The 12,789-nt window shown below is 47.3% G+C and overlaps 1 protein-coding gene across 1 annotated transcript in view; it reads left to right on the top strand.

Annotated features, from left to right (window-relative positions):
• Positions 1–235: 235 nt before the first annotated feature.
• The window catches only part of LOC146005545 (vomeronasal type-2 receptor 26-like), a 38,128-nt gene continuing 25,574 nt past the window's right edge, over positions 236–12,789 (top strand). Inside the window, exon 1 of the mRNA XM_083163603.1 lies at positions 236–468. Within this exon, the coding sequence (XP_083019729.1) occupies positions 236–468 (233 nt within the window). The remainder of the gene's footprint in view (positions 469–12,789) is intronic.

Here is a 12,789-nt window from a genome sequence, read left to right as displayed (position 1 = left end):
TGGGACAAAACAAAGATCTATAACAAACAATGCCGGCTGATTGCATGGTTACCAAAACCAAATGTAGATTGTGTTCTTGAGAATTATAATTATGTCAATTATTATTTACGATAAATCTGGTCTATATCAGTCCCAGATACAGTATATAAGCTGCTGGTTTCTGTATATCTCCCCTGTACTGAGGACCTGCAGCTCTGCCAGTGACATCACAGTATGAGAAGATCCTGCGTATACCATGGACTGGTCTCCTGTACACTCTGCCACATATCTGTTCCTCCTTATCCTGCCGGTAACATGTTATGGGGGTGTAATGCCGGAACAGTGTCACCTGGCTGCACATAAGCCTGTGTTTGAGTATAAGTATTACCAGGATGGAGACATCATTATCGGAGGACTAATATCTGCTCATTCCAGAATTATAGAGGACACCAAAAGCCATAGAAAATCTCTATTCTCTGTATGCGCATAGTAAGTTTCAAATTGTTATTTTTTACTTTTATTATGTATTGTCACAATTAAGCTTTATCTTAATGAAAAGAAATATATTTTTAGGGTACTTGTTTCCTAGCACGGCCACAATCTTGTCCATCGTGTACCTTAAAGTTAAGGTACACGATGGACGCAATGGACCCGATTTACTTTGAAATCAGGTCCATTTTGCCGGCAAAGGCAAATTCGGGACAATCGCGTCGGTCGCATGCATTAACATGACGCGATGGACGCGATTTTGCCATAGACTTCAATGTTAAAATATTTTTAACATTGAAATCGGGAGCATCGCGTCAGTCTTGTGCCATTATAATGGCACAAGATGAGATGGACTTGATTAAGTCCATTTTACATAGCAAACAATGTGAAATGGGCCAATATGACCTATTTCACATTGTATATGGCCCCGTCATCGTTAAAAAGTTAATCAACCCCATTGTGAGCGTCACCCCACCATTGACGCCAACCCGAAGTGTGGCGAGCGCAGCGAGCCCGCGAGGGGCGGCGGTGCGCGTCCTCCGACCTTTTCATACCCCTACTATACACGTCGGCGTGGAGTTGAGAAAATAAAGTGTGGCGAGCGCAGTGAGCCACCGAGCCCGTAGCGTGGCGAGCGCAGCGAGCCCCGCGAGGGGACGCATATACCTGTGAAGTTATACGCATCCCCTTGCCACGCTTCGGGCTCGGTGGCTCGCTGCGCTCGCCACACATTATATTCTCAACTCCACGCCAAAGTGGAGAGTAGGGGTATGAAAAAGTCGGAGGACGCGCACCGCTGCGCTCGCCAAGCTTCGGGTTGGCGTCAATCGTGGGGTGCCGTTGAGGGGGTAAAAATTGGGGTCTGGGGACTACTTTACATTGAATCCAATCTAAAATAGGGTCCCAGGGGCCCTATTCACATTTGATTCAATGTAAAAATCGGGTCCATTGCGTCGGTCGCATCGCATGCGATTTGGTCGCATGCGATGCGACCGACGCAATTTTTCCGACCCGATCACCCCGATACAAATCGGTGTGGCTGTGCTAGGAAACAAGTACCGTTTTTAGAGTAGACACTGATAGCTTTATTAAATAGGTAAAAAGGATTACTAAGGGAAACAGATATTTTCCCTGAAAGCTAACACCTATCACATACTGTACATGTACAGAGAGACCCCACAACATGTGTGCAGCTACCACCAGGTGTCCCCAGGTATGAGTGTGATTGACGCTGTGACAGTTCTGCAGAGGTGACAGTGTCATAGAGGGGTTTATTCTGGTTCGGGCGGCTGGGCCGTAAGCGCACGTTCCGGGTTTTTTTTTTATCTGCGCATGCGTACCTTCCACAATGCGCAGGCGCGACGACTCCACAACGCTGACTAATGGGTCTTTCCATGCGAAAAAACCTGTCCGCAAGAGTACGGTCATTGTGGGCGGCATAGGGGCGTGTTGAGGGGAGCGGAAGAAATAATGAGGGAAACTGGGCGTAAACATGGGCGTACACAGGGGTGTGCTCAAAAAATGTACGGTGCTACTACCGCTTGATCGGCGAAAGCACCGTTCATTTCGGACACAAAACAGGCGGCCGCCAACCGCCACCTCAGACCACCCCTACAGATACCGCATGCCAGCGTGCGCCTGGGTTTGCTAATTTACGCTGATTACTACTCAAACACATACACCTGAATGTAATAAGCAATGCTGCAGCCTATTAAGTCCAAACCATTATTTCACTACCTGCAAGCCACACACAGCACTCAAACACATTGGAAGCATATCTTTATACACTTCTCTACATGTAAAGGTTGGTTTAATTTAAGGTAAGAATCATTTTAAGACCTGCTTATATATGCCAAGGTAGGTATTTGTAAAACATTTTTACACAATCACTACGTGTTTTCATTTACTTTACACAGCAGCACACTCAATCTACACAAGTCGACATGTGTCAACGTTTTCACTCTAAAACCAACATATGTTTTGTATTTATGATACAAATACATAAACCACATCTAACAGCTACAAAGGATGTTTCAGCAATGTTTTTGCACACAATCTTTGTATAGCACCCAAAAAACATAACTGTACCACTTTCTGATCTGCTATGAATTGGATTTTACTACACTTTGGATGTAAAATGTCACCAATCACATTATTGCAATCACATCTCTCTAAGAAAGGATTCCTACTTCTGCTTATGATATTGAGAAATCATTTATATGAAAATGTGTAAACATGTTTGTTCACAAGCAATTTTATCATGTTTGGGCGACTCACACATCTTTAACATACCTGTACCAAGACATGACTGTTTTTTTAGGGAGGACACATATGCATTTCTACACAAATGTCCCTTTTGACCCTTGTTTGTCTGCCTCACCCACTCCATGAGGAAATCATTGTTCTGGACCTGCTTTTACCTACTACTGTAGGAGCTACCTCACCTGCACACAAACTGCTTTCTCACCTATTAAGTTGCTCTGCACATGTGCTGACACAAACTAATTAGCTGGGAAAAGTTGGATATGAACATGTGAATGGCCATGGAGAGGGTTACACATGGGAAACTTCTACAACACTTCAATAAATGCACAAAAATACCCTGGTCAGTAAGTACACATAAATGTATTATTTGTTTCACACAAGAAATTACACATACAACAATTGTGTTTTCATTGTTAAAATAAATGTATTTGCTGTTCAGCATCACAGCTTAGTTCACAATTTAATATCATAAATAAAAATAAAATATAAAATATTGTCAAAAATAACAATCAGCAACAACAAGAGGTTGCACATCTCCAAACATGTGTTACCCTGCAAATGCAATGGTGAAAGAAATGTGGACATCAGAATACGACCTGCAACAACCAGGGAGAATACTAAGCATGATACACACCACCAAAAATAAATCCTGCATTTCTAGAGGTCTAAATAAGCACTTTACTGCCCATGGCACGAAAATGGATAGATGGCCAACTCAGGAAGTGGATCCACAGTGCAATTTAAAAATTTGGGGTCCAAACACAGAGGAAGTGACCCAGGTGTCATTATTTTGGCCCTTTTTTCCCTTTTTTGGGTGGGGCCTTGGGGACAGGGGCCTTTGGCACTGAAGGCTTGCGCCCTCTTGCCCTAGTGGACACAGGAGGGTCAGCAGAGGTGGAAGGTTGGGGAGCAGCTTGGGGTGGGCCAGCAAATGGGGGATTGTCCCTTAGGGACCTGGCGGTGGTGAGCAGCTCCGCCAGAATGTCATTCTGGCGGCTGAGTTGTTGGGCAATGCTTTGCATGCCAGCCACCAGAATGTCATTCTGGCGGTTGAAGGCCTCAAACTGCTGCCTGTTTGTCTCCTTCCAATCCCCCATGAACTCCACAAACTGCTGCTGACGGCCTGCAGCCTCCACCCCTTGCTGCTCGATCCTGTCCAGCATCTCGATCCACCTGGCATCATATGTGGCCTGTGGCTGGGGGTGGCGTGTTGGTGGAGGCTGGACCACTTGCTCCACCTGTGGTTCTGAAGAGGAAAATGCTGCCGGTTCATCTGGTGATTCTGCTTCTTCTAGGATAATAATTGTAAACAATGTCACCATCACATACACAAAAAATCTCTCTTACCAAATACAATGCATTACTGTGACTTACCATCAAAAGCACCAGCAAAGACCTCCGCCGGGAGCTCACTATCCATATTGGATATCCCCCTGACCTCGGCCACATCAATGACATCCAAGGCCTCCTGCTCCAGGGGGGTATATTCCAAGCTCTCTGGGATAGGCCCCCTCCCGGTGGACATGCTGTGGTTGTACCGGTCAGTCATCTTCCTCTTCAGTGTCGTTTTGAAGTCTGACCACCTACAAGGTCAAAAATACAAATATCACCATAAGATATGTGCACCACTGTGCTAGTGAACATCATGACTACGTTACATTTCCTAGTGTGGGTGATCTTATGTTTTTTGTGCATATGTTTCCCACACACACATTAATGTCTCCATTATGAGGCATTTCAATGTCTCATCTCATTCATTAGGCCACTAAATGCACATACATATATCACTATGCAGAAATGACATCATCCCTGGCCAAATTATGCACCTCCACCTGTTGTGAAACTACACATTCCACCATAGCTTGACAGTGTTGATAATATGGAGTTATTTAACTATGGGAAGACATGCTGGGATGTGTAGTTTCACACCAGCTACATGTGCACAGTTTTGACATCCTTGTTTCAGTAGCATCATCTGGAACTTGTTACTACAACTATTTTACAACTACACACTTTCTGTTGTCCCATCACATACTTCACATGAGCAGAACTGTGCACATAACCTCACATCACACCAATGGTGCATGTTTCATATATAAATGTGGGTTATTAGACATGGTTGTGTTCACATGTGACATTGAAGTGTAGCAATATCTACAAACACATCTTTCTATTATTATCAAAACATACATGTAACATATGTACACACATATGACATTATCAGGGGGAGAAACAGACTTGCCTTTTCTTCACTGATGTCAAATCTCTGACCACTGTTGACACCTAGTAGTAGTACGTTTATTTATAAGGCGCCGCAAAGTGTCCGCAGCGCCGTACATAGCAAACAAAAAAACTAATTACAAGGTAACGTACAGGGTGTGTTGAAAAATACAGTATGAATAGGGGTATAGCTGATAGAACTAAAATCAGCATCAGTTCAGAAGTAGGTGTCAAAATTGTCGAGGAGACTGAATATGAAGTAGAGGAAGGGAAGAACAGGACAGGGGCACAGGTGAGGTAAAGAGGTAGGGTGAGTACGTGAGGAAGGAGGACCCTACTCATAAGAGTTAACATACTAAAAATAGGTGGGTGGACGAACGAAAAACAATAGGATAAGTAGGAACGGAGGGGAACGGAGGCAGGATAGGAGGATCAAAAGAGGTTAGGAGGAGGGATAAGCTAGTCGAAAAAAGTGGGTTTTGAGGGAGCGCTTGAAGGAGGTAAGGGAATCAGAAAGCCTGATGGGTTGCGGGAGGTTGTTCCAGTGCAGGGGGGCAGCGCGAGAGAAGTCTTGGACACGGGAGTGGGAGGAGGTGATTAGGTGAGAGGTCAGTCGGCGGTCAGCGATGGAGCAAAGAGGACGGGAGGGAGTGTGGATAGAGATCAGTGAAGAGAGGTAAGGAGCGGTGGAGGAGGAGAGAGCCTTGTAGGTGGTGGTGAGGAGTATAAAGAGAACTCGGAAAGGAATGGGGAGCCAGTGAAGAGATAGACAGAGGGGGGTGGCGGAGGTAAAGCGGCGGGAGAGGAAGATGAGCCTAGCAGCAGTGTTAAGAATGGATTGGAGAGGTGCGAGGCGGGTGAGAGGTAGCCCAGAGAGAAGGATGTTGCAGTAGTCAAGGCGGGAGATGACAAGAGAATGAATGAGAATTTTGGTCGCGTCAGTGTAGAGGAATGGTCTGATGTGTGAGATGTTGCATAGGTGAAAGCGGCAAGACTGTGAGAGAGCACGAATGTGTGGGGTGAAAGAGAGGGAGGAGTCAATGATGACACAGAGGCAGCGCGTTTGGTCGGTGGAGGTGATCTCGGTTTCACCAATGCTGATGGAGATAGTGGGAGAAGAGGGGATGTTCAGGGGATGGAAGATTAGAAGTTCAGTTTAAGCCATGTTTAGTTTCAGGAAGCGTTGGGTCATCCAGGCTGAGATGGCCGTGAGGCATTCGGAGACCTTGGACAGGAGTGATGGGGATAGGTCGGGGGAGGAGAGATAGATTAGGGTATCATCAGCATAAAGGTGGTAATGAAAACCATCGGAGCTGATATGGGGGGATGCAGTTAAAATCCCGGCGGTCGGGATCCCGGCGTTCAGAATCCCGACGCCGGAATCCCGACCGCAGAAATGCCGACACATTCTCCCTCCTGGGGTGTCCACGACACCCCTGGAGGGAGAATAAATTAGTGTGCCGAGTGTAGCGAGGCACCGGGCCCGCTGCGTAGCGAGCGCAGCGAGCCCGCAAGGGGGGGCGATCCACGTCCCCCCCTTGTCGGCATTTCGGCTGTCGGGATTCCGGCGTCAGGATTCTGAACGCCGGGATCCCGACCGCCGGGATTCAATACTGAATCCGATGAGGGTGCCCAGAGAGGTGGTGTAGAGGGAGAAGAGGGCCAAGGACTGACCCTTGGGGAACACTGACTGGCTGTGGGGTAGTAGGAGAGGAGGAGCTCGAAGTGGAGACAGAGAAGGAGCGATCGGAGAGGTATGAGGTGAACCAGGAGAAGACCGTGCCAGTGATGCCAAAGGAGCGGAGGGTGTTGAGCAGGAAAGGGTGGTCAACAGTGTCAAAGGCTGCCGACAGATAATGCTGGATGAGGATAGAGAAGAGGCATTTGGATTTAGCAGATAGTAGATCGTTAGTGACTTTGGTCAGGGCAGTTTCAGTGGAATGTAAAGGGTGGAACCCGGATTGGAGGGGTTCTAGAATGGAGTTAGCAGTAAGGTGGCTTAGGAGACGATTATAGGTCAGACGTTCTAGGAGCTTGGAGGCAAAAGGGAGGAGGGAGATGGGCCTGTAGTTGGATGGAGAGTTGGGGTCCAGATTTGTTTTTTTGAGAATTGGGGAGACAAGAGCGTGTTTGAAGGAGGATGGGAAGATCCCAGAGGATAGGGAAAGATTAAAGAGGTGAGCAAGGTGAGAGCAGACTGACGGACTGAGACGACAGGATATTGGAGGGGATAGGATCGAGCGGGCAGGTGAAGGGAGAAGCGGATTGAAGGATAGAATGGACTTCAGCAGCAGTGGTGGGGTAAAATGAGGACAGGGGTTGGAAGGAGGGGAGTGGAGATGTAGGAGGGGAGGAGGGAGAGGGTGAGGTCATGGCAGCAGTGATGGCAGTCCTGAGAGAGGAGATTTTGGTTGAAAAGTAGGTAGCAAAATCAGGCTACGATGGAGGACGGAAGGGCTGGAGGAGGGGGGAGAGCAAGGAGTTGAAGGTGGCGAAGAGCCTGCGGGGATTGGATGATTGGGAAAGGATGAGGGACTTAAAGTAGGATTCCTTGGCCAGAGCAAGGGCAGAGCTGAAGGAGGAAAGAATGAATTTGAAATGGAGATAATCCGCAAGGGAGCGTGATTTCTTCCAGAAGCGCTCAGCAGTGCGAGAGCACTTTTTAAGGAATCGGGTGATAGGCGAGTGCCACAGTTGGGGGTTGGAGCATCGAAGGGGGATAGAGGAGGGAGGGCAGGCAGAGTCCAATGCCGAATATAGGGTGTCATTATAGAGGGAGGCACCTGGTTCACTTCCTCTGTGATCTTCTCCTAAAGGTTTCTCCTTGCACTGGCACCCGGCTTCCTGGTAGGTAATGCTATCCATTCTCGTGCCCTGGGAACTAAAATACGCAATTCTGCCTCTAGAAATGCAGGGTTTCTTTTTTTGGTGGTGGTATCCTGCTCAGTACTCGGCCTAGATGGTGCAGGTCGTTTTCTGGTGGCCCCAGTTTTCTCACCATGCAGCTGCTGGGTCTCACATGTTTGGAAAGATGCAACCTCTTGTTCTGGCTGGTTGCTTGGCCCTTGTGGAGCTGGTGGCATTGTTAGTGAGGGGCCCCCTTGGTCTTGGGCCCTCCTTCTCCGCTCCTGCTCCCTCTGCCTCAAACTTTCAAGCAGGGATTCTGCTTGTGCTCTTTGTAGGTCGTCCTCAGCTGCGGAATCATTTGCGCCAGACATGTTTGCAGCAATTATGGGCAGCATCTGACTGGATATTTATATGGTAATTTCCCGCCTTGAGCAAGGGGGCGTATATTTTTTACCGCAATGTAGTAGCTAATTTTTCGCCGATATTTCCCGCTGGTATTTCCCGTTGATAATTTCCACGTTTATTACCACGGAAATTACGCAGGTCTCAACGCACCTGAGCATTCACCTGTACATGCACATACACAGGTTGTTAACCATTGTGTGCTACATGGTGAAATGTGTGCACATGTTATTCCAATGATGAGTGTTTTTAGGTAATCTCTGTTGGGAGTGCGTGTATGCTTTCTTAAACTAATGTCTCAACATACCAACATTACAATGCTTTCCTTACATTTTTTATAAGGATAAATTTGTCATACACCAACATGTTGTATGTGCCTTGTGATCCGCGTATGTATTAGTAGTTGGTTGCGTGTATAATTTTTCGCACACTGTATATACAGTACATCTCTCTATACATTGAAAGCATACTGTTTGTTATGGTGTGTGTATATTGGAACGGTCCGCAAAAGTTTATATTCGCATACATATTGTTAATGTAAGAAGGATTAATAAAGTTAATAATAAAAAAACTAGATTTTAGACCAGTCAGCAACCACCAAAAGTTATATATGTACCTGCAATTAATAACTGCGCCATTGCCAATATGTCTTCAACCAGGGCTAACCCGTTTTCAAACGAAGAGCTGGTGGTCTTGGTTGAAATCATGGACCGGCGCCTGGGGCCCAGGGGCCCATATGTAACTAATAGGGAGAAGCGGCGGGCGTATAATGCTGCCCGCCACTTAATCTACGCCCGGACCGGCGTCCGCAGAAGCCTGGGGCAGGTGGAGCGGCGCTGGTCTGACCTGCGGCGGAAGCAGCCACACCTGTTATGCAGCATACGGCGCCATATTGCCTGATGTAAGTATATCATTTACAAATATTTATGCGTTTTGTAGCAATGAGTTCTGTAGTTTTAAAACATGCACATGAGTATGTGGGTGTATATGGGGTGTCTATGGGTGGTATATGGGGGGTATATGGGGTGTATATGGGGTGTCTAGGGGGGGGGGGGAATATGGGGTGTATATGGGGGGTCTATGGGGTGTATATGGGGGGTATATGGGGGGTCTATGGGGTGTCTATGGGGGGTCTATGGGGTGTATATGGGGGGTATATGTAGTCACTCTGTTTTTGGGTGTAGCATATCAATTAGTTAGCATGATAAATGTATTAAATATAACTGAAATGATCATTTGTAAGGTTATGAGCATGACTAATGTGAATTTTTCATTCCCCCATTTTTATGAAACCCAACCTTCGATTTCTATGCCATCAACATGAACATTTCAGCACGCGCCAGGGCACGCATGAAAGCCCGGGAGGAGGCAGCCCAGGAGGAGGAAGGCCGTGAGGAGGAAGAGGAGGAGGAGGAAGGCCGTGAGGAGGCAGCCCGGGAGGAGGAAGGCCGTGAGGAGGCAGCCCGGGAGGAGAAAGGCTGTGAGGAGGAAGAGGAGGAGGAGGAAGGCCGTGAGGAGGCAGCCCGGGAGGAGGAAGGCCGTGAGGAGGAAGAGGAGGAGGAGGAAGGCCGTGAGGAGGAAGAGGAGGAGGAGGAAACATTGGGGCCTGCTGGAGCCCACCCCATATCTACCTCCCCTTCCACCAGCCACTCCCCTAGCCCCACCCACACCCCTACCCCCACCCCCTCCCCACCCCATTTCCAACCCCCCTACACCTCCCCACCACCCACCCCCAAACCTCTCCAATCCCCACTCCAACCCACTACCTCTATCCAAACTCCAATCCCATCCCCCTTGCTCCTGACCCCCCCAACCACCGGACACCCAACCAGCGGCGAGCAGGATGGCTCAACTAGCCATAAGTAAATAATGTGCCTAATGTTTACCTACACATTTCTACACATAAACAATCACAACAACCACATATGTGTATCCAACATCATCATTAGTTGCAACATATCACTGCAGGTCGACCATGAGGTGTGGCCTGTCCTTCTCCAGGAACAAGGGTCCCCTTGGTGGTTTTTTTGAGTGTGGCCATGCCTCACCCCTTGAATAATTGACTTAACAGTACATCCAATGACATATCCGACATTAGTGGTGTTGTAGTTATGTGGGTCCAGGTGTTGTGTAACTCCACTTCCCAGCATAATGTGCAACATTAATTTATAGATTGTTTTGTTAATAGTGTGTGAGGCCATGCGGATGCATGCTTTACAAACATAGCTTTAGGCCTATAATTTGTACAGCAATGTCCTAAATTTTAAATAGTAAGGAGTGCTAAGCCGCAACAATGTCATTACCCTTAAATAGAACAGCCTAATTGTGAGGTTAGAGGTGAGTCCCCCAAAACAAAACTACCAATTGGGATACAGCATACATTCATCCAAGAAGGAGGAATCTATTTAATGTTATGTTATATGTACAGTATGTATGTGTTAACATATTCATTTTTAGTACTGTGTTTACAGCAGACCCATCTTCAATGTATGTATGTATGAATGGGAGTGTCAGTGCATGTATGTATGTATGAATGGGAGCGTCAGTGCATGTATGTATGTATAACAAAAACGAACGATTGGGGTGCGCAATCTAATCCTTACAGTGTACCTCCCAGTTGGTATTACAATAAAATCAGTAAAATCTGAAATACATTCTGGAAATCCTTGTGTTCAATGTTGAATGTGTTTGTAATAATAATGCACAGTCCTTTTCAGGATGAATGGTCTTTTTATTGCAAGAAATAAACCCAACGTTTTTCGTCTGTAAGACTTCACCAGTGGTAGAACCAATCGTAAGATTGTGGCCCTTATTCTGGTTGGTGCGGTCAGAGCCGCACACGGGGCTCCGACCGCACAAACCAAGGGCCGCCCACCCGACGGATCGCCACGGCCGTCCGTACACGGACGGCTGGCGATCCGCACAAAAATGGTGGAGGCGTACGCCTCCACCATGGTGGGAGCTGCCCCCTGCATTCGATGGTCGTCGACCATCGAAGGCAGGGCCGCACGCCGCGGCAGCTCCCGCAAGCTGAGACCACACGGACAATCGTCCGTGTGGTAGCTTGTATGGGGGCTGAAAGCTGACATCCGGCGACGTCAGCTTTCCGCCCCCATGTCATGGTAATGAGGGCGTCATGCCCTCATTACCATGCATACGCCCCGCGTTTGCATGGGAACGCCCATGAAACGCGGGGCGTACACATAGGGAAATGAGGGGATGAAGCCCCTCACGCCCCTATCCGCCCCCTTTGCGGCGGACGAAATCCGTCTGCGGCGAAGGGGGCTGCACATGCGCAGAATGACCTCTGCGCATGTGCAGACCACAAACATCGGCGGTACGGCCGCACGCGGGCCGTACCGTGCCGATCTGAATAAGGGCCTGTATGAACGGCAATCCTAGGCAGAATCTTTGCTGATCACTGTGGTTTATTTAATCAACATTTAAAAACATATTAGTATGGTATTCTGGATTTGATCCACCAATTAGGGGTAATTCTGATTTATTGAGGGTGAACTTCCAGGATATTTTAACAATTTTCAGTCCATTAAAAGGAAAATGGATTTCAGGACACTCTCTAAGCGGCAGCCTCCCAATCCAGCATTCAAGAATGGAAAGATTCATTCCAATTTTGAATGCTGGATTGGGAGGCTGCCATTTAGAGAGTGTCCTGAAATCAATTTTCCCAGGAGATGGCAAACTACAAGCACACAGCTGTCCTTGCCACCATAGTCCGTGAGCGCACTGATATAGTGGAAGCTGTGTCCCCTTTTTCCATGCTGGCAAGAACCAGACCCTTTGCTTGCCCTAGCAGCGGAGGCCAAGTATAGGGAAGTGTTAGTAGAGATTCAGCAGAATCAGTCTGTCTCAGCACAGAGACCACTGCAACCAGGTGGTGTAGTTAATAGCGCACTGATGATACGGTGACGTGGGTCACCACCTTTGTGCGCCATATTAAAGGGGGAGGTGTCAGGATCCGATCAGGTGATGGATCGAATAAATCATGCCTCCAATTATTATGTGTCAGAAGAAGGCTTTTCATGTGGTCTGTTTGTGAAATCATGTCTTCTGTTATTATTATGTGAAATCAATGTATTTCTTCTGTACTGGTGAACTATTGGTGACCCATGGAAGTTGGGTCTGTATTCTCTCAGAGTGTCCATCTGTAGAAATCCTCTGAAGTTATATTGTCAGATAAGATCTGAGACCCCTCATAAACCATGATCCAGATGAGAGGTCAGAGATTGTCCCCCTCCTCCAGTGCAGATCTTATCAGTGAAGCCTCTCTGTTATGCATCTCACTTGATGAGGAATGGGTACCAATCACTTTGAAAACAGCAGACAAATTCTGCATGTACTGTAGAAGACCCATTATCTAGGGACATTCACTATGTACAGCAGGAAAAGGGTCAAAATCCCAAGGGTGGGAGGGATGAGGGAGCCTGCAGATAAAACCTCTCTCTTGTCAATATTGGAGTGTTACTTCTTGGGGGATTAGCAAACTAGCTGGAAGCAACCGGAGTGGGTGTAAGATACAGTTCTGTCATTGTTCCCTTTTTATTTTGTTTGAGATGTACTTCTCTTGTG

Source organism: Crinia signifera, chromosome 1, assembly GCF_055691185.1.
Source record: "Crinia signifera chromosome 1, ASM5569118v1, whole genome shotgun sequence".
Lineage (NCBI taxonomy): Eukaryota > Metazoa > Chordata > Amphibia > Anura > Myobatrachidae > Crinia > Crinia signifera.
Note: the sequence above shows the minus strand (reverse complement) of the source record. Positions and strands in the feature narration are given on the sequence as shown.